General features: G+C 42.1%; 1 protein-coding gene across 4 annotated transcripts in view; it reads right to left on the bottom strand.

Annotated features, from left to right (window-relative positions):
* LOC121549929 (matrix metalloproteinase-16-like) overlaps positions 1-13,017 on the bottom strand; it is a 76,892-nt gene extending 63,875 nt beyond the window's left edge. For 2 of the 4 annotated variants that reach the window (XM_045210367.1, XM_041861918.2), the window contains exons 1-2: positions 12,479-13,016; positions 299-447 (exon numbers count right to left, since the gene is read on the bottom strand). In XM_045210367.1, coding sequence (XP_045066302.1) covers positions 299-447; positions 12,479-12,604 — 275 coding nt within the window. In that variant the 5' untranslated portion in view covers positions 12,605-13,016. Of the gene's footprint in view, positions 1-298; positions 448-12,478 lie in introns of all 4 variants that reach the window. The other 2 variants (XM_045210365.1, XM_045210366.1) reach the window with 2 other exon arrangements.
* Between the last annotated feature and the right edge of the window lie 10,539 nt (positions 13,018-23,556).

The raw sequence follows: 23,556 nt of genomic DNA, 5'->3' as shown, positions 1-23,556 counted from the left end.
GTGATGCTAACTCTGTGTCTGGGAAACACTCTCGTCTGTTCTCTTCTGTTCCGGAATGTCAAGCAGAGAATCAGGACAGCATTACAGGTATGTTTATAAAGGTCTGTCTGTCTGTAACTGTTTATTGGATGTTTAGGGACGTTCATCAACCTACAATGAAGTTGGACTGCACAGAATGAATGATTTACAAAGCACCTTGCATCCCAAATAACTACTCATTATGTGATCAAGATGAATAATCATGTGCATCTTCTTTCTCAAACCGATCCCCTACAACATGCAAAGCGGTGAGACTCACTCTATAGTGTTCCTGTCCAGCGATCCTGTGATGTTGAGGCCATAGAGACGCTGCATGGCAGCGATAGCAGACTGCATGGTCTGGGCCGTCCGCAGGACCGACATTCTGGGGTCTGTAGGGGGAAGGTAGCCATACCTCTGGAGCCATGTCTGAAGAGGGGAGCGAGGGAAGGAGGGGGGAGAGAGAGAGAAAGGACACAGAGGTGAGAGGTCAGAAAATGGTCAATCTGAGTCAAATAATGTAAAATTCCAATAAGGTAGGCTTTATGTATACTACTTTATAAGAGCCATTGAAACCCACACAACCATCAAACAGTGGTGTAAAGTACTTAAGTAAAAATACTTTAAAGTACTACTTAAGTAGTTTTTTGGGGTATCTGTACTTTACTGTTGATATTTTTGACAACTTTTCCTTTTACTCCACTACATTCCTAAAGAAAATTATGTACTTTCTACTCCATACATTTCCCATGACACCCATAAGTACTTGTTACATTATGAATGCTTAGCAGGACAGTATAATGTATCAAGAGAACATCCCTGGTCATCCCTACTGCCTCTGATCTGGCGGACTCATTAAACACAAATGCATCATTTGTAAATTATGTCTGAGTGTTGGAGTGTGCCCCTGGCTATCCGTAAATTTTAAGAACATCGTACTGTCTGGTTAACTTAATATAAGGAATTTGAAATGATTTATGCTTTTACTTTTGATACTTAAGTATATTTGAGTAAAATCAAATACTTTTAGACTTTTACTCAAGTAGTATTTTACTGGGTGACTTTCACTTTTACTCACTTTTACTTGAGTCATTTTCTATTAAGGTATCTTTGCTTTTACTCAAGTATGATAATTAGGTCCTTTTTCCACCACTACCATCAAATATGATTAGAGTGAAACAGTAATATACTATCAATTCAACCATAAACCCTGCATGTAAAAAACGCTTAGTTGGAGAAGCAATGCCATTTTCAATTTTGGTAGTTGTTGGCACTATAAATAATTTCCAAAAAGTGCCCATGCTAAAAATGTCAAGTGTCCATCCAGGCAGGAGCATTTTAGCAGCCAGCCAGCAGCATCTAGCTACAGTGTTAGTGAGGAGACTGGCAGAGAGACAGAAAGAGAGATCCTCTGATGACCTTTCAGCGTGGGAATGTTATCTATTATCACATCGTCTGCTTGTCAGAAAGCACTCTGATGTAATGGAGCTTTCAGGGCACCCGATAAAATCTGAGATCTCTATACGAAGGGAGGAGAGGCGAGAAGAGGGGAGTGGAGGGGAGAGGAGAGGAGAGGGCCTTGGTCAAAAGCAGTGCAGTATAGAGGGAATAGGTGTATTTGGGACACAGTCATAGAGCAGTAAGCCAACAGCAATGAGCTGGAAGCAGGGAATCACCAGAGCATAAACACCTCCCTACAGAGCTATTATGGTGCTGCATTACTGCATTACACATGAAAAAGACCCGCTCCTCTCATCTTCTCTCCTGCCTGGTAATAAAACACAATCTCACACATACTGTAGCTCAAATCCATATCCACTCCACTCAGAGAGAAGGGGAGGGGAAGACACACACACTGAGAGAGAGAGAGAGAGAGAGCGAGCGAGCGAGAGAAAATAGAGAGAATAAAAAAGAGACAGAGAGATGCACAGAGAAAGGCTTGGAGTAGAGTCTCACCAACAGTTCTGCCATTACTCCACCAATGAGGTCACACAGACTATTTTATGACCAACGCAACCAATAGGCTACAGTGGAACACAGATAGGCCTAGTGGTAGAAAGAAAACAACCTGGCATACAGACATGTGTGAAACGTGTCCAATACTCGTATATTGAGGGCAAACGTGTGAAAATACTGCCATGATAGCAGAAAAACCCAAGGAGACAGCTACTGTAGTATTACAGTATGACGTCTAAATTGACATCCCATATTTCAACCAGATATAGTGATTGGCACACAACAGTACAGGAGGATGACTGATCCCTGATGCACTGACTTCCGATCCCAAAAGACTCTGGGTAGGGAGTGAAGTAAAGAGAGTCACACAAACAGAGGCAGTGACAGTTTGTCACTTGACGGTCTTCTACATGGCAGGTGTCAAACTGCTGTGTGGAGAAATGGTGTGAGAAGAGGAGAGATGAAGAGAGGAGGGGAATAGAGCAAAGATCAGGTTAAAGCCTTGCGATTGTTCTGATTTATTACAGGAAAGCACATAGACTACTACTGTACTATATGCACATGCCACACTTACATTCCGAAAGACAGACAGAGAGACCAATGAAGAGCAGCGAATGTGACAGACAGCCAATGAGACAGATCTCCAACAATTGTCATTCTCCTCACATTCATTCTCACCCTGCATCAACCCACTACTGAACTTAGCAAGACGCACACACTATGCTATTGTTCGATTCTATTCAAACCTGACGTGAGGGATAACGCCAACTGATCCGTGCTTTAGTACAGTAGTGATCTGTAATACAGTGTGAAGTATGCAGGCTAGGAGTTTACGTTACACAGAGCACTCACTACATCTGACATTGAACTGTTGAGAGGGCTTGTTCTGCCCCACTGCTCCTCCTGAATCACACACACCCTTGCATACACACACACACACACACACACACAGAGGGAGCTTTTCATGATAGGATTCAGTGTGGTCCAAACATGTCAGTCAGTCCTTCCACATCCCTGCACCTTCATCCCCTCTCTGTGTTCTTACAACTGCTGGATAGAGTCCCAAATGGCACCCTATTCCATATTCCCTACTTACTGCACTCCTTTCGACCAGGGCCCATAAAAGCCTGGAGGAGAGGGAGATGTTTTTATTTTTATTTAAACAACCTCTTTCTTTCTTTTTGATATATTTTGTATTGTTCTTATTTGTCCATGCAAGGGTTAAAATACAGAGAGCTGTTTAAGTGTCTCTCTCTCTCTCTCTCTCTCCATCTTTTACCACACCTATTCTCTCCATCTTTCTCTCTCTATGCGAGGGGATGATAACATATATGGTGTGTGTCAGTTATTCTCAGGGCTGAAATGGCCCCCAGGGGGACAGAGGCTAGATACAGTCCAGTGTGATTCCCAGTGAACTAGTCAGGTAATGACACTAGTACACCACCTATAAATACACAGAAACAGACACATTGTACTGTACATATGCCAATAATACTCAATAAGGAAAACTACGCAAATAGACTGATCATCGCATTCAGTGAACATTCTATTTTGTAACTTGCTAATGAATTGGACAGCCACGACCCTCAGCTTTCAGGTACACTTGATAATCAGCAGATTATGCACTCATGATACAAGGATTAATCCATCACTGTAAGTTTGTAGAAAAACACACGAGGGATCTGCAGGCCCTGAGAAATGTACTATAGGCTCTCTCTTGCTCTATCGCTGTCTTTTTTCTTCTGTATATCTCTCTCCCTCTCAATCCCTATTTCTCTCTCCCTCCGTCTGTCTCCCTATCTCTTTCTTTCACTCCCTCTCCCCCTCTCTCTCCTGCTCTCTCTCTATCTCTCTCTGCCCTTCGACCACAGCTCCTGGACGACATGGAAGCTATTACAGTAAAATACTATCTGTGATAGTGCTGTCCTGGCACTTTTCAGGCGCTTCAGGGGGTATAACAGAAATTAGGATGAAAAGTACACCGTTTAGACATTAGGTAAACAACGCCACCACTATCCGCAACCACTATCACGTTGTTTCCTGTGAGTCAAATGGGACTCAATTGTTTTGCTAGGAATAAAAATATACATATATTTATTTTTTGTATCTCTTTTCATTTATTTTTAATTTTTAGCAGACGCACTTACAGTTAGTGCATACATAATTTTTTTATTTTTCATACTGGCCCCCCGTGGGAAACGAACCCACAACCCTGGCGTTGCAAACGCCATGCTACATCCCTGCCGGCCATTCCCTCCCCTACCCTGGACGACGCTGGGCCAATTGTCCGCTGCCCCATGAGTCTCCAGGTCGCGACCGGCTACGACAGAGCCTGGATTCGAACCAGGATATATTTCAATGCTCAACACAGTTAAAAGCAGGGAATCGCTTTATAGTTGAAAAATGATGTTGTATCACTGTCGACGTGCTGTTATAGAACATTGTGTTCTGTGTGGAGGAGTATTATGTAAAATGTAAAAGCTATAAATAAACCAAAACAACAAACATCTGGGTTGGAGCTGTATATATTGTGAGGCATCTACATCCCAAATGACACCCTATTCCCAATTTTGTGCACTACTTTTGACCAGCACTCATAGGGCCCTGGTCAAGAATAGTGCACTAAATAGGGAATAGTGTGCCTTTTGGGACGAAACCAAGTCCCCTTACACACAGCTCTTAGTTCAGAAGCTGATAGTGTAGTCTAGGCCATTAGCACTGTGAAAAATGTGCTTTCAGGCTATGAGAACAAATTTTCTTATCTAAAAACACAAGTGTTGCAGAAAGCTGAATTAGTATTTTAGAAAACTGGGGCTCACAGTCACAATTATGATATAGCCCAAGGGATTACAGTAACACATTGTCAACAAAAATAAAAATAGTCTTGTTAAATAATTGTGTCTTTGCATTAGGCTAGGCTATGTAGGCTACTTAAGCATTAACCAGAAGTCAAGGATTGCGTCCCAAATGACACCATATATCCCATTTAGTGTAATAATTTTGACTAGGGCCCATAGGCACTCTTAGAAAAAAGGGTTCCAAAAGTGTTCTTCGGCTGGTCCCAACGTAGAACTCTTTTGGGTTCCATGTAGAACCCTCTGTGTAAATGGTTCTACCTGGAACCAAAATGGGTAATTCAAAGGGTTATCTTATTGGGACAGCTGAAGAACCCTTTTAGGTTCTAGATAGCACCTTTTCTTTTTAAGAGTGCAGTGCAAGGGGTACCATTTGGGACAAAAATCAGGGAAGTAAAATGTGTACATGTAAAGCTTGTGTTCCTGTCAAACCAGCCTTCGTATCAGCTACATTCTACAGCCACCTGCCGAATCCATCAACATAGATAGATTGATTTAGAGGGGTCAGCTCTGTAGTGGTTTCCCCATCTCCCTGTGGGACAATAATGATGACTCAATATACTAGTATGGGCTTGTAGGTTCAATAGAATTGGAATGGGCAACTCTTGGCCTTCTGTCATTGTGAATCACCTCAGCATGACTTTGAGCCTTTCAAAGGTCACAGCTGACAAAACTGCACAAAAGAGCAACCTAAAAGCTACAGGTAGTTAGTGACAGACAATAATGTATATAATGATAATGAACTACAGTAGCTCCTCTGTCAGTGTCTGTGTGTTGGTCCCCTCAGTAGCTCCTCTGTCAGTGTCTGCATGTTGGTCACCTCAGTGGTGAACTCATGTGAACTTCCTGTGCATGTCCCAGCTGGGTAGTGTCAGTGGATTGCTAGATAACGAGCTAGTGCCACACCATGCAGGCTCACTAATTAGCCTGGCTAGGAAATCAAAGGCTAACCTTTAAGGCAGTGGGAATACTTCATTAGAGAAGAGACACACACTTCCAAGAAGAGGAGGTAGCCATAGCAACATGCTGCTGGGACAGTGGTTGTCAACAAACAGTGGTGCACATGGCTGGTATAGGAGAGGAGATTATGATTTGCTTGCCGTGTGGCTGTGAATCCCTCCATGCATGTGTGGCTGTGACCCTTCTTTAGATCGTGAACAGATATTCTCATGCAGACTGCCGTTGGGAGTCATAAGGTCCCTTTTAACAAATGACATTTCAGAACATGACACCGGCCTCATGGGGTAGCTGACGTCACCTCTCTTCTCCTCGGTTTCTCTCCCTCGCCTCAGCCTGCTTGAATAATCCAGTAGGACACACACCAACTGACTGGCAAGTAGTGCCAGCCTTACCCAGGGTCGCCAAGGCAACACAGCCTGACCCACCAGCCATCCATTGAAGAGATCGCTACTCCGTGTACTGAGTCTTTGTAACCCTATTAGGACAAATGTCAACAAATGTCACAATGTGGTCATTATACTAATGATACTAATGATTATTTCCTGTTCCTCTTTGAAGGTGGACATTCTGAAATACTAACCCAGTTTACGTCCTACTTCACAGGATTCTGGACTTAACAAAAAGCTCTATCACTTCTGAAATTGTAGGCTTCGTTCTTTTTTTAAATATAGCACACAAATCAAACTACTATTAAGTAAATGATAGTGTAATCATCAAAAAGAACAAGCTAACAAAGTAATGAAAGATATTTATAACTAGTTAATCTGTGTCGTTTTCAACGGAAGCAAATGAATCATAGTGGGCAGAAGACGCAAGGAGGTGGGCAGAGCCAAGCACGAGCTAGCAAGTTCCTATTGGCGCGTTCTATCATGTATTTGCATATTTCCGCTAGGGAACGCCTTCTCTATGAAGTGCACATGTGCAATAACTAAATTCACCCTTGCACTCCTTGTAAACAATGCAATTCTTTAAAACTTTGACAAAGGGTCACGTCTACAAAACTTAGTGCACACTGTTTGTAACAGATTATAGTTGTGGGAACAGAAAACTGTATTGAGATCAGACTTTTCTTCGATAAGAAAATCTGCAGAATGTCAGCCCAGTTCCATCTCGCTCCATACTCTCCCACTGCCGGCCACTGGGCTTCCTCTCATCACCATATTTGGTCGGGAGTGGAAATTCCAACCGGATGCTTCAGATTTATACATCCGGTGAAACATCTGGCCCCTTGTTCTCTCTGTGGCGTAATGGCTCTGTCTCACAGTGACATGTTCCCACGACAATGGATAGTACTGAAAACAGGCCTACTGCTGGTGACGCCTACAGACAGCTTCGCCTGTCACAGTGTGACTCTACCCAAACTAACACTGGACTCTTCAGTTTCATTAAAGATTTAATAGCTCACAGAACTGCTACTAACCACAACCTCTATCACTGTATGCCTATGAAGTCTGAGAGAGATGCAGATAGTGTGTGAGCAGGAGAGAGGATGATAATGGAAAAGAGAATAAAGAGAGATAAAAGTTTGAACAAGAAGTAGAGAGAGCGGAAGTATGGAGAGTGAGAGAGAGAAAGAGGGAGGTGGGGGCAGAGAGAGAGAGAGAGGGGGGGGACAGAGAGAGAGGGAGAGAGAGAGAGAGAGAGAGAGAGAGAGAGAGAGAGAGAGAGAGAGAGAGAGAGAGAGAGAGAGAGAGAGAGAGAGAGAGAGAGAGATGGTTAGAGTTAGAGAGAGAGAGGGGGGGACATAGAGAGAGGGGGGAGACACAGAGAGAGAGAGAGAGAGAGAGAGAGGGGTGGAGAGAGAGAGAGAGAGAGAGAGGGGGGTGGAGAGAGAGAGAGAGAGAGAGAGAGGGGGTGAGAGAGAGAGAGAGAGAGAGAGAGAGAGAGAGAGAGAGAGAGAGAGAGAGAGAGAGAGAGAGAGAGAGAGAGAGAGAGGGGTGGAGAGAGAGAGAGAGAGAGAGAGTTAGAGTTAGAGAGAGAGAGAGATAGAGGGGGGGACATAGAGAGAGGGGGGAGACACAGAGAGAGAGAGAGAGAGAGGGGGGGGGTGGAGAGAGAGAGAGAAAGAGAGAGAGAGAGAGAGAGAGAGAGAGAGAGAGAGAGAGAGAGAGAGAGAGAGAGAGAGAGAGAGAGAGAGAGAGGTGATGGGACTGGACAAATAAACACACACCAAACCAACCAGCCCCTGCCCTGACCATTGAGCAGCCGTTACTACAGACCTCAGCATTGGCCTCGGTCCCGCCATGGAGTCATCATAACACTGTTGGCAGTACGACACACACACACCACCCGCTTTCAATTATTCAGTCAGCCAGGCCTCCCAGGCAGGGCATGCCAACTGGTAACATGAGTCATGTTAGGAATGGGCTCTGTCATTACACTTGTGCCTATGTTGTGAGTCCTAGTGACAACACCACATCATACCCCATACTAGCTAGTTAGTATTTGGGACTAAGATTGGCATAGCTAGCTAACTGTTTGTGCTAACTTATTAATGCATTATATTAAAAGACACTTGCTATTGTTGTTGAACTCGCGTTGTTGATTTCATAGTGTATTTCTATCAGAAATAGTACAGTATACATACAGTAGGTATACTTAATCTCTATACTGTATTCTCTCACTGGGGTGATTTCTGAGTTGAATATCTTGGTGTGATTCAAACCCTTTGTGACTAATCATGCAACAGTTTTACACCTGATTCTCCTCTGAGGGAAACTTTCACTGTATGCTAGAGGGGGAGTGACAGATAGTGGGCTCACAAGGTTATATTGCTTCAGTGCACGTCTGTAAGCATACGTGTTACAGCTGTGGTTATTGAAGAATGTCGTCTACATTTCCAGGAAAAATGGGGTTTATTTGTATGACTACAGTCATAAAATGTAAAGAAACAAGTGCTGAATGAGAGTGAATGGAAATGCTGCCTTGAACTTGATTCTGTCAATGTATACAGTGTATACACACACACAAATATACCATAGAGTAGAGGGTAAAATATATCAAGTACCATGCCAGCAATTCGATTTTTCCTCTACAGAGAAATAACGACCTTGAACATAAATAAAGTAGTTCATATCTTTTTGAAGTAAAGTTGTTTCACATAAGGCATTTACATTTTTGTCATTTAGCAGACGCTCTTTTCCAGAGCGACTTACAGTTAGTGCATACATTTTCATACTGGCCCCCCGTGGGAAACGAACCCACAACCCTGGTGTTGCAAGCGCCATGCTCTACCAACTGAGCTACAGGGGACTATGTATGCTTGTTAGATCAGTACACTCTGATTCCTTTTAGTCTCTCTACACCAGGGTCATATTCATTAGTGGACACCGTAGCAAAACGCTTTGCAACAGAAAATGAAAACAAGCGTCTCTTATTGGTCAAGTTCAGGTAGTCCCTCCCCGTTTTGGCCCTTTTGCTTCCGTTTCATGCCTAGTGAATACAACCCAGATAACATCACTGTGGTACTGTAGCCTACAGTCAGAGGAATTATTCTTATACATTCTATTACCTTACCAGTCCCAGACACAGACAGGGAAAGAAGCTTAGAAATCCATTGTCTCACTGTAATTACTTTGTGTCTATAGTTATAATTTGGTTTACTTGCGTAACAATAACGTACCACTAGATATCTCGCCTTACTGACAAACACAGTACCTAATGCTTCCTTTGTCTGTCACACAATGTTAATGATGTCTCCTCCACACATATTTGAGATTATCCAATGGGAAACATGCCACTTGAAAAGACACGAAACCACAACAAAATAAATGACATTATTTGTGTCTCTCTCTTCCATTATAACAGGGGCAGACTAATGTGGGGGAAAATTGCTTTTTAGCAGAGTGGGAGACGGACCAAAAGAGTGAAAACGTTCAGAAATGCTCTGCAAAAGAAATACTGTACACTGACTGCTGCATTGGGGAAGAAGTAAGCAAGTTCAAGTTCAGGCCTCTCTTGGGTTATAGGACTCTCAACTAACAACCAACCAGATACAGGAGGTTGGGACCATTATTACACTTTCCTCCAATCACAGTGAGGATTTCACTTGAAAATAGTCTGACCACCAATTACAGAGCAGCAGGTTTATGTCAACCGCCCTCTTTTATTGTGTGTGTGTGTATGTGTGTGTGTGTGTGTGTGTGTGTGTGTGTGTGTGTGTGTGTGTGTGTGTGTGTGTAAAGAGTAGCAGGAGAGACAGGCTGCCAGACCCACCCTGTATTGGCCAAACCACACCGATTCACCACAGTACTCCAAACCAACAACCATTTTTAGTATCAGAGGGATTTAGGGATATGAATCATATAGTATTTTGGTTCTCATTCACTTCCTCGCGTCACAATAAACACCACACACTGTACGCTATACGAGCTTATATGCCAATACCCATTCATTGTGTTGTGAATTTTCAACAAAGGAAAAAGGTTTAACCTTAGTGCAAATAGAATAATATCCCTATTGACATTTTTAAGGTCATACAAATGTATTTTCTGTGGAATGACACTCATTTCCTTCATGCTTTATAATGCAGTTAATTTGATTAGCCTTTTAGCCTTCTCTTCACGCCCAGATCTTTATTGAGTTTTTTTTAAGGTCATAAGAATTTTTATTTTGCTGTGGAATGACAAAAATGTCCTTCATGCTTTATAATGCAGTTGATCTTTTAGCCTTCTCTCAATGCACTGACCGCAGAAAGAAGGGACTGAAAGCTCAATGTATTTGCATTACAATATGCTCTCAGTCATCTGATCTGATCTGAGGCCAGATCACAATGATCAAGGGTCTTCAGTTGCAGGCTCCTGGCTATGCTTTTGACCGTGCACCAATACATTTCTGAATCCCAAATGGCACCCCATTCCCTTTAAAGTGCACCACTTTTGTCCAGGGCCCATAGGGCTTTGGTCATAAGTAGTGCCCTATGTAGGGAGTAGGGTGCCATTTGGGACGCACACATGGGGTGGGAGACAGGGAGGGCCCCAGCCTACTTGTCATGTTGGCTTTGACATCTATTACTGCATGACCTGTAGCATCTGTTCTTCATCTTCACAGGTTTTTATGTGACATGTTGGGCTTGCAAATCATGTGGATATAAACCTTCTATTAGCAGTGTTAACATGCTCAATGCATAGCGATCCTATAATTCATCCTATATGTAATTATATGGCTAAATGGTTGGTAATGAGATTATGGCCATTCAATTGCAAAGGAATGACAGAGCCACTTGTTCACTCACCCTAAAATGTACTATTAACATGTGCATTTTACTCTATCCATGTTCTATAGATTTGGCACACATGTTATGCAGAAAGTCTACTTTTGGCACGGACTCTGACTTTACCACACCCTCCTTTAATTTTAGGGAATGCGGGCCAAACTTCAGCCGGTGCCGCCCACTTGGCAAAATATTGACAGTGATAGTGAGCGGGTAATAATTTTGAACTTTTTAGGAGTACACAGTGCAGGATGGGGAGACATGAACCTTTTGAAAGATGTGCTTAAAAAAAAAAAAACATCTGTAACATCAGAAATAAACTAGGCTGTGTAGGCCTATAACCTATTGTAAACCCGTTATAACAATTAATTACTACATTATAACGCTGAAATAAATTATTAGCCTACAGCATTCACAAAGCACTCCCTTGTTAAGTTTTGAAACACCAGAAATACTTGAACACTAAATATTACAGACAAATGCGTCAAGTGGTTGATCCAATGGATAAATAGTTGAGAAGAATTCCGACAATTAGATATGTATGCTACAGATGTAGGATGCTAATTTTAGCCAGTTTGCTACAGCAGGAAAAGAATCCTGCAGCAACAGAAAATGTGAATTATTACGTGGATTATAATTAATGGACATTTTTGTAGGGGTAAAATACATTTTTCGTAAGGGAAAATGAAGTCTCAAATGTCAAAATGGAAATTACAAACTTCAGAAGCTTTTTTAAACCTCAAATACACTACAAGTTTAAAATGTTCTGCATTGCACGGCATTTCTCCTACAACAGGGTGATCAAATTAAGATCCTGACCTGTAGAGTGGGGTGTTTAAATAAATGTTCTCTTAAGTCCCATTCTCATTTGGCTTGGGTTGTGTGGGACATCACAAATCCAATATCCATCCTTGCAGTATTTGCAATGGCATCACCCAATGCGCCAATAGCCTATGGTGCTGCGTTATGATAATGTAAATAATATTTGAATTAGGATACATAATCACATGTTAGATCTCAGTGCATTATAATACCACTCCAATGTTCAAAGTTAGTGACCAGATATATCATGTGAATTTATTTAACAACAATCATTGAACCATAGAAGCATGCCATGCGAAAAAATTGCCTAAAATATGGCTATAGGCACATTCCACGTCTAAAACAGTAATAGTGTGAGGGAAAGGTGGACAGAATTGAACAGTACCGTTATAGCCTATCTAGTTGGCACCTCATAAACACTCACAAAGAGGTCTGCTGTTGAAGCTAAATTCAACTCCATCCCTAAAGCATGGAGGGCTCATAGCGGTTCTTATTCAAAACAGGGCATAAATTGGCATGCATTATGATCATATCTGTCTTGGTAACTATAAATCATTATGCATAAAACACAAGATGTTTCTATTTTTTTATTGAAATAACAACGAATGGTCACCACCAGTGAAAGAAGCAAGCTGTCCCCCGTTCCCGTTCTTACCTCTACGCTGAACGGTTGCTCCTCTCCGTTCACGGCACATAAAATCCACAGCAAGAATTGCAAGCACAACGTCCCTAGATAAAAGCTATTCAAACGTCTTCTAGTGTGAAATGCTAACAAAATCATAATGAAGGCCCTTAATTGTTTCTGCTTGTTTTACTAATAGTCAATAAAAACAAACGGACAAGGAGTAAATCCCTGGCGTCTCAGGCGGAGGCTAGGAGGAACATTGGTGTTGATGGTATCTCTCTCGCATGCCCGGGGAAAGAATGATCGTCGCCTCGGCTCGTCGAGGGTTGAAGAGGAAGTTATCCGGAGAAGACAATAATTCGCAATGGTTTTTCAGCTGTTCCGTTTTATTTGTCCACTGCTCAGTTCTCCTCAGTGGATCCACATCTAATGCTGTACTCAGACACATTTAGTGGGGTCCTACACTGCGCGGCATAGCTGCTAGTTTTCAACCATAACTCCGATGACTGCGCCTGCGCTCTCTCTCCGAACCCCCATCAGAGCCGCATAATATAACACTCCCATTTTGGACCCTGAGCGGCTCATAGCGTCACAGAATCTTGGATGATAAACCAAACTATATCATCGCTATATCGTGCCTTATGGACAGTAGTGGAAAAAGGAGGCTATAAAGGAGGCTGAGGTTGTTGTTTCTGGAGCCAAACACAAACGTGCTACCATAACCAACCCAGGATCACAGAAGCTATGTTGCCCATAACATGCTGATGGTTGTTGTTGGTGATGATGATAATGATGTTGATTTTTACTTGGATTATGATTAGCCTATATAATTGCACGGACTACCTATTTCACTCATTATTACATGTTATTAGCCTACATGTTGCTCGATCCATTGATGCTCTTACAGAAAACTGTTTTTAACATTTCAATACTAGGCTACTGTCAAGCAGCAACATTTTCATTTCAGATGTTCTCTGTACACTTTTTTAATAGCGAATGTTGAAAATGTTTCTTGTTGAATGATTTCATTATAGTCCGTGACAGCCCAGCATATACATCTTATATATGGGTGTAACCGAAATGACACTCTATTCACTTTATAGTGCACGACTTTTGACCAGGATCTATATGACTTTGGTCAAAAGTAGTGCACTATATAGAGAATAGGGTGCCATTTGGGATGCAACCATTGTGATTGTACAGTAGTAGGCTATGATAAAAGCAGAGGAAATGCACTGTACATTGTTGTCTGTCAAGTCCACCAGAGGGCAATGATAAGCTCAATGTAATATTAGATGAAAGGAAAATGACTTTTTGCCCCATTCCCTCTCCCATACAACCCAAAAGCCCCCCCATCTCTCCTCTCTCTCTCTCTCTCTCTCTCTCTCTCTCTCTCTCTCTCTCTCTCTCTCTCTCTCTCTCTCTCTCTCTCTCTCTCTCATCTCTTCAAATAATAGAGAAGGAATCCTCCAAAAGTTTGACAGCTGCACCATTGAGAGCATCTTGACTGGCTGCATCACTGCTTGGTATGGCAACTGCTTGGCATCCGACTGCAAGACGCTACAGAAGGTAGTGTATGGCCCAGTACATCACTGGGGCCGAGCTCCCTGCCATCCAGGACCTCTATACCAGGCGGTGTCAGAGGAAGACCCTTAAAATTGGCAAAGACTCTAGCCACCCAAGCCATAGTCTGTTCTCTCTGCTACCACACGGCATGCGGGGACCAAAAAGCTCCTGAACAGCTTTACCCCAAAGCCATAAGACTGCTGAACAGTTAATCAAAGGGCTATCCGGACTATTTTTTATTGACCCCTTTTTTTTTGCACTCACTCTCCTGTGCTGGCTCTATGCACACTCATTGGACTCGATCACACACACTCATACAATAGATGCGCTCACACACACAAAACACACACACACGCATATTGACGCCACACACACTCACACATAGACACACTTTCACACTCTTTCACACTCTTCACATACACTGCTGCTACTCTGTTTATTATCTATCCTGATTGCCTAGTCACTTTTACCCCTACCTACATGTACATATTACCTAAATTACCTCAAGTACCTCGTAACTCTGCATATTGACTCGGTACCGGTACTCCTTGTATATAGACTCGTTATTGTTATTTTATTGTGTTACGATTTCCTTTTTTTATTAGCAAATTTGTCTTACTTTTTAATTCTGCATTGTTGGGAAAGGGCTTGTAAGTAAGCATTTCACGGTAAAGTCTACACCTGTTGTACTCGGCACGTGACAAATACATTTCATTTTATTTTATTTTGATTTGAATCTAGTTTAATGAAGCTGATCAATGATTTTCCACTTAGAGCCAAATGTGATGGGGAAAGAACAACCAGAGAGTGGGTAGAGGGCGGCGAGGGGAGCCTCGACACCATTAGTTCTGTTGATGAGGTTTCAATTTGCCTGGCCTCCCCCTCGGGGGTCTCGTTGTACACAGTGTATGTGCTTGTGTGTGTGTGTGTGTGTGTGTGTCTGTGTGTGCAGCAGCAATAAATGGGCAGAGAGACTCAATCTAAAGCCTTCACAAACATCTGCATAACATTGCTCTTTCATCCTTGTTATTGTGTTGAGAGATTAGACTGCTGATTTCAAATGAGCCAATGGTTGAAACCTGCTGTTACAGTATGGTGTATAACTTCAGCGGGATAGCCTACAATTATTTCTTGATGATCATTATATGCTGTATGTACAGTTGAAGTCGGAAGTTTACATACACTTAGGTTGGAGTCATTAAAACTCGTTTTTCAACCACTCCACAAATTTCTTGTTAACAAACTATAGTTTTGGCAAGTCGTTTAGGACATCTACTTTGTGCATGACACAAGTAATTTTTCCAACAATTGTTTACAGACAGATTGTTTAACTTATAATTCACTGTATCACAATTCTAGTGGGTCAGAATTAAGTTGACTATGCCTTTAAACAGCTTGGAATATTCCAGAAAATTATGTCATAGCTTTAGAAGCTTCTGATAGGCTAATTGACATCATTTGAGTCAATTGGAGGTGTACCTGTGGATGTATTTCAAGGCCTACCTTCAAACTCAGTGCCTCTTTGCTTGACATCATGGGAAAATCAAAATAAATCAGCCAAGACCTCAGAAAAAAAATTGTAGACCTCCACAAGTCGGGTTCATCCTTGGGAGCAATTTCCAAACGCCTGAAGGTACCACGTTCGTCTGTACAAACAACAGTACGCAAGTATAAACACCATGGGACCATGCAGCCATCATACCGCTCAGGAAGGAGACGAGTTCTGTCTCCTAGAGATGAACGTACTTTGGTGCGAAAAGTGCAAATCAATCCCAGAACAACAGCAAAGGACCTTGTGACGATGCTGGAGGAAACAGGTACAAAAGTATCTATATCCACTGTAAAACGAGTCCTATATCGACATAACCTGAAAGGCCGCTCAGCAAGGAAGAAGCCACTGCTCCAAAACCGCCATAAAAAAGCCAGACTACGGTTTGCAACTCCAAATGGGGACAAAGATCGTACTTCTTGGAGAAATGTCCTCTGGTCTGATTAAACAAAAATAGAAAAAAAAGGGTGAGCGCTTGCAAGCCGAAGAACACCATCCCAACCGTGAAGCACGGGGCTGGCAGCATCATGCTGTGGGGGTGCTTTGCTGCAGGAGGGACTGGTGCACTTCACAAAATAGATGGCATCATGAGGAAGGAAAATTATGTGGATATATTGAAGCAACATCTCAAGACATCAGTCAGGAAGTTAAAGCTTGGTCGCAAACTGGTCTTCCAAATGGACAATGACCCCAAGCATACTTCCAAAGTTGTGGCAAAACTGCTTAACCCTCCCGTTGTCCTAGGGTCAAAATGACCCACCACTGTGTTGAACCAACTTTATTTAATTTTTATATTTTTGGGATCATTTGTGAGAAGGAGGCAGTGATACTTTCTTTAAAGTCTCACTGCCTCCTTCTCACAAATGATCCCCAAAATATAAAAATTAAATAAAGTTGGTTCAACACAGTGGCAGGTCATTTTGACCCTAGGACAACGGGAGGGTTAAGGACAACAAAGTCAAGGTATTGGAGTGGCCATCACAAAGCCCTGACCTCAATCCTATAGAAAATGTGTGGGCAGAACTGAAAAAGCGTGTGTGAGCAAGGAGGCCTACAAAGCTGACTCAGTTACACCAGCTCTGTCAGGAGGAATGGGCCAAAATTCACCCAACTTATTGTGGGAAGCTTGTGGAAGGCTACCCGAAACGTTTGACCCAAGTTAAACAATTTAAAGGCAATGCTACCAAATACTAATTGAGTGTATGTAAACTTCTGACCCACTGGGAATGTGATGAAATAAATAAAAGCTGAAATAAATCATTCTCTCTACTATTATTCTGACATTTCACATTCTGAAATTAAAGTGGTGATCCTAACTGACCTAAGACAGGGAATTTTTACTAGGATTAAATGTCAGGAATTGTGAAAAACTGAGTTTAAATGTATTTGGCTAAGGTGTATGTAAACTTCCGACTTCAACTGTAGGTACGTATGGTAGTGTAGACTTATTTTCTGGGAGATATTATTGCTTTCTAAGTCACTGTTGTGTAGTTCTAAAATATGGTGAATCAGTTGTTGGGAATTGTAATGATAATTTATTGTATACAGTACCGAGAAACTACTTTGTTCTATTCAGATGTTAGTTAATTGTTGGAAGAGAACAGGAAGTAGGTGAGTTGATGAATGGCTGTAAGTGTGGTCAGTTGGTTCTTCATAAAATCTACTAACGAGTAATCGGTCTCCACCCAGTGTTTGTCTACATAGAGAATCATCCATACACCATCTAAAGAACCCTCAAACTACAGTAGACCAAATTCCCCAGGTGAGCCATAGGCGCATACAATTGGATAACATTCTTGTTTTGAAGGTTTCAGCTAGTGACCACTGGAGTAGCACACAATATATGTAGAACACACAGGAAAGAGGATACACACACGTGTGCAAGTCACCAAGAAAACTCATACAGTGCATGTTACCGTGCATGACAAAGAAGGCTAATTTAAGTGAGGGATTCGAACACTTCAAGGCATGCCTTAGAGTATGGTATAATGAAGATGGCTTACTTTTTATTTGTGTTTGCTTTGTTTGCCAGTGTGTAGGCATGCATCATGTACAGTAGGTCTAGTGCTCAATACCATGTTTCATTCACTACACATGGTGACAGTAAAACACAACTAGAATGATTCAATCTTTTTGTTGAAATGAAAATGACTACATTACATGACTCAAGGCAGGCATGACTTAAGTACAGTGTCGACCTGTCATTCAGGGCAGGTGGGGCGGAGCCCCACATGTTTTGAGCCCCACCTGTTTATGCAAAAAAAAAATATATATATATATATATATATATATATATATATATATAATTGTTGCCTGTTTTGCATGTTATTTTGCCATTAATACATGTCACATATCAGTATGCAAACAATGTATAAAAAATAATGAGTTAATAAAGCCGCATACAAACATGGTCTCTTTTTAGCTTTCTTTTGTATGGCAGCAGCTCCAAAATGCAGGTGTTTCAGCCTAGCTCAGAGCTTTCTGTGGTGGAGGGGCAGCCAGCGGAAAATACAGAGCGTAGGGGTTGGTCATCTTCTCTAGTTGCGCCGTGATTGGCTCAGTGTTCGGTCACTCATGGGGAAACTATGTCACCGCAAAATCTACAGGGAGAGCTAGAAAGTTCAAGCCCTCTTGGGTGCTGCCATAGAGTTACATCAGAAGTGCCCATCCATGAAGGCTCAAGGTCATTGGCAACAGATAAAATTACATCAAATCACGCTATATCTACCGTAGCTTTGATTGGACTGATCATGTCAACATCATACTTTCAAAATCTTAGCTAGCAAGCTAGACAAGCAGTCATCATCATGAATTACGTCGACAATCTACTGGCAAATCCTTTTCAATCCTTGTCATATGAAGAGAAATTATAGATAAAACGTATCGGTGCTCATCAGCCATTGGACATACACATTAGACAACAAGTTGGAAATCGCAAATTCAACAATGAGTGGTTTGGAAGGAATTTGTGTCTAACTGCGAGCGTTGCAAAGCAATCCCTATTTTGCTTCCCCTGCCTGCTATTCGGTGGAGAGGGTGTGTGGTCCAAGTCTGGGTTTAAGTATAAACATTCACACGCAACACCATGGGCCAGAAAAGGTTGAATACATTGTCATGCTTTCAAGCCAGCATGACTTCTACCTCGTTCAAAACAACTGAAACTCGGAACTGGGAAATCTCAGACTTCAGTGAGTTCAACACAACTGGGAACTACGAAAAAAACGAGCTCCGACTGGGAAAATATTTTTTGAACAGTCATCCAACTCGGAATTCCAAGTCTGGAACTCTGGCCTCTTTCTAGAGCTCCGACCTGAAGATCACGTCATGATTCGACCTTGATTTTTTCAGAGTTCCCAGTTGCCTTGAAAGCACCATAAATCCAGAGAATGCCAGACTTTGATGACACATTTTCATGACAAAATTTGCCCACAAGAAGGACCGTTGCACCACCTACCTGTTCAAGTGAGCACAGCACAACTGTGAGTCCAAAAATGTTTTGTATGCTGCTGCATAAATTATGTAATATGCCAGGGAGATATGTATACTGTAGCTAAGCAAGTAAAACGAAGTGTATGTTGTGTAGTAAGCTGTTAGTAGCCCATGTGCCTCACCCTAATAATTTGGTCCCTTTCCCCCTCATAACTTAGCCTACTGTTCTGACTTAGTGGTGAAATGTCATCATCGAATATTGTAAGAGCTTTCATTGTCTGCTTACAGTGGGGAGAACAAGTATTTGATACACTGTCGATTTTGCAGGTTTTCCTACTTACAAAGCATGTAGAGGTCTGTAATTTGTATCATAGGTACACTTCAACTGTGAGAGACGGAATCTAAAACAAAAATCCAGAAAATCACATTGTATGATTTTTAAGTAATTAATTTGCATTTTATTGCATGACATAAGTATTTGATCACCTACCAACCAGTCAGAATTCCGGCTCTCACAGACCTGTTAGTTTTTCTTTAAGAAGCCCTCCTGTTCTCCATTCATTACCTATATTAACTGCACCTGTTTGAACTCGTTACCTGTATAAAAGACACCTGTCCACACACTCAATCAAACAGACTCCAACCTCTCCACAATGGCCAAGACCAGAGAGCTGTGTAAGGACATCAGGGATAAAATTGTAGACCTGCACAAGGCTGGGATGGGCTACAGGACAATAGGCAAGCAGCTTGGTGAGAAGGCAACAACTGTTGGCGCAATTATTAGAAAATGGAAGAAGTTCAAGATGACGGTCAATCCCCCTCGGTCTGGGGCTCCATGCAAGATCTCACCTCGTGGGGCATCAATGATCATGAGGAAGGTGAGGGATCAGCCCAGAACTACACGGCAGGACCTGGTCAATGACCTGAAGAGAGCTGGGACCACAGTCTCAAAGAAAACCATTAGTAATGGATTAAAATCCTGCAGCGCACGCAAGGTCCCCCTGCTCAAGCCAGCGCATGTCCAGGCCCGTCTGAAGTTTGCCAATGACCATCTGGATGATCCAGAGGAGGAATGGGAGAAGGTCATGTGGTCTGATGAGACAAAAATAGAGCTTTTTGGCTAAAACTCCACTCGCCATGTTTGGAGGAAGAAGAAGGATGAGTACAACCCCAAGAGCACCATCCCAACCGTGAAGCATGGAGGTGGAAACATCATTCTTTGGGGATGCTTTTCTACAAAGGGGACAGGACGACTGCACCGTATTGAGGGGAGGATGGATGGGGCCATGTATCGCAAGATCTTGGCCAACAACCTCCTTCCCTCAGTAAGAGCATTGAAGATGGGTCGTGGCTGGGTCTTCCAGCATGACAACGACCCCAAACACACAGCCAGGGCAACTAAGGAGTGGCTCCGTAAGAAGCATCTCAAGGTCCTGTAGTGGCCTAGCCAGTCTCCAGACCTGAACCCAATAGAAAATCTTTGGAGGGAGCTGAAAGTCCATATTGCCCAGCGACAGCCCCGAAACCTGAAGGATCTGGAGAAGGTCTGTATGGAGGAGTGGGCCAAAATCCCTGCTGCAGTGTGTGCAAACCTGGTCAAGACCTACAGGAAACGTATGATCTCTGTAATTGCAAACAAAGGTTTCTGTACCAAATATTAAGTTCTGCTTTTCTGATGTATCAAATACTTATGTCATGCAAAAAAATGCAAATTAATTACTTAAAAATCATACAATGTGATTTTCTGGATTTTTGTTTTAGATTCCGTCTCTCACAGTTGAAGTGTACCTATGATAAAAATTACAGACCTCTACATGCTTTGTAAGTAGGAAAACCTGCAAAATCAGCAGTGTATCAAATACTTGTTCTCCCCACTGTATATGCCCCCTTTATTTATCCTACGGTTCTGACTTGGTGTACAGGGAGAATACTGTAAGAACGGCCCATGTTATGAATTCTGTCGCTGTACATTTCAAAAGTTATATTGACTACCTCTGTCTTAGCTCGCTCATTAATGTCTTAATCGAAATTATGGATTGCCTCTTATCCACTCATCGTTCCCTTATGCCATAGTTTGTACATCTCAATTGTCAGTAGAAACCACATTTGTTTAAGCAAGTCAGCCATATCTGCTACAGTATGTTTTTAAAAAAGGCAGTAAATGAGGCTGAATGAACTGTTTCGCTGCCAGATAAGGCTCCGCTGATAGCCAGGTGTGGCGGTGGTAAGGATTCACTCCATGTTGCTGAAAAGAAAGCTCTGCTGTTGGGACAGCTTTATGTAGGCCCTAACAGTTTGTGGGCACTGTTTATCACCGTTATTGTGCAATTCATGTATTGTTTAGTGTTGTGTTGTGTAGTGGCTTTGCTGGCATGCATTTTAAAAAAAGTTCAGTTTGCCCCACAAAGATTGACATGCTAAAATCGTCACTGCTTAAGCAACATTAGAAATGTCACTTTTAATGAGCAGAAAGCAGGCAATGATGAATGTGGAATGCAAGCTATAGATTTGCTTGTTTTGTCTGTTGTGTTGATTGAATGACATGATTGCCATGCTAATTGTAATCAATAGAAAATATTGAGTGAAAAGGCTGCTTTCTGAATAGGTACAGATTGTTACACCAGATAATGTGATTTAACAAAATAGTTTTGGTATCCATTACTGGAAGTTACAGGTACTGTTTGGTATAGCACAGATAATTTTTGACCAACCTTAACTTGGCTATACTTTCTTCGTTCTTGATTATGCCAAACATGTATCTTCTATAATGTCCATGTCCAGTACAGGTGTTGCATTTGAATTTAGAAAATGCTCTGTTTTTAAAATAAATATATATTTTATTTGAAATAGACAAGATGGCGGCGTACACATTCTTGGATTACTTCATGGAGCAAAACATGTATTTATTTTAATAATAGAATATATTCTAAATTCAAACGCACCACCTGCAACTGGACTCAGACATTTCAGAAGATACATGTTTGGCCGACTTGAGAACTAAAATAGTATGACCAAGTTAAGATTGGTCGAAAATTCTCTGTGCTACATCAAACAGTACCTAATCTATAACTCCCAGTAATGGATACCAAAAATCTTTGGTTAAATTGAACTGCTAGTAGAACAAAGAAATAGACAAGAGACAAATAGATAAATAAACTCTAGATTTGTTAATTATGCTAATATACACTGAACAAAAATATAAACACAACATGTAAAGTGTTGGTCCAATGTTTTATGAGCTGAAATAAAAGATCCCAGAAGTGTTCCATATGCACAAAAAGCTTATTTCTCTCAAATTTGGTGCGCTAATTTGTTTACATCCATGTTAGTGAGCATTTCTCCTTTGCCAAGATAATCCATCCACCTGACAGGTGTGGCATATCAAGGAGCTGATTAAACAGCATGATCATTATACAGGTGCACCTTGTGCTGGGGACAATAAAAGGCCACTCTAAAATGCGCAGTTTTGTCACACAACACAATGCCACAGATGTCTCAAGTTTTGAGGGAGCGTGCATTTGGCATGCTGACTGCAGGAATGTCCACCAGAGCTGTTGCCAGAGAATTCTATGTTCATTTCTCTACCATAAGCTGCCTCCAACGTCCTTTTAGAGAATTTGGCAGTACGTCCAACCGGCCTCACAAATGTATGGCATCGCGTGGGCGAGCGGTTTGCTGATGTCAACATTGTGAACAGAGTGCTGCATGTTGGCGGTGGGGTTATGGTATGGGCTAAGGACAATTAACAAAATTGCATTTTATCGATGGCAATTTGAATGCACAGAAATTTCAATTGACTGATTTTCTCATTTGAACTGTAACTCAGCAAATCTTTGAAATTGTTGCATGTTGCGTTTATACAGTATTTTTGTTCAGTGTACTGCACATATTATTTACTGTTATAGGTAACTTGCTATAGTTGTGCCTTTGTCTTTGATGTGATGTCAAGCTGGTGGTATTGAACACACACACACACGCATACACACACACACACACACACACACACACACACAAACACAGGCAGTAGAACAGAGAACAGGTGCAGCAGGCTCATGGATGGTCTGGTCTGTGTCCCAGACGTACAGTGACGCCACACGGCATCCTAAAACTAGAGCACCAGCAGTCAATTTACCTGCCATCTGCGCCACAGGCCCCTTTAGTCTCTCTCTCTCTCTCTCTCTCTCTCTCTCTCTCTCTCTCTCTCTCTCTCTCTCTCTCTCTCTCTCTCTCTCTCTCTCTCTCTCTCTCTCTCTCTCTCTCTATCTCCCTATCTCTCTCTCTCTATTCTCCACTTCCTCTCTCCCTGTCGCTCTCTCTTTTCCTCCTATTTCCCCGTCTCTCTTTCTCTCTCAATTCCTATTTTTTCCCATTTCATTTCCTGCTCTGTAATCTTCAGAGGAGTCTTTAGCCTGCTCCACCACCACCAGCAACACATTGCTCCTCTCCTCCACTCTCCCTGTTCCTCCCACGGTGCAGTCTTGCCAGGGCTAGGCAGGGCCCCACAAACCTCCAACCTCCCTCTCCTCCTGTCCTTTCAATCTCACCCCCCCTCATTTCCTCTCTT

This window comes from Coregonus clupeaformis, chromosome 34 (genome assembly GCF_020615455.1).
Source record: "Coregonus clupeaformis isolate EN_2021a chromosome 34, ASM2061545v1, whole genome shotgun sequence".
Classification (NCBI taxonomy): domain Eukaryota; kingdom Metazoa; phylum Chordata; class Actinopteri; order Salmoniformes; family Salmonidae; genus Coregonus; species Coregonus clupeaformis.
The sequence above is the reverse complement of the archived record's forward strand: the minus strand, read 5'-3'. Positions and strand labels throughout refer to the sequence as shown.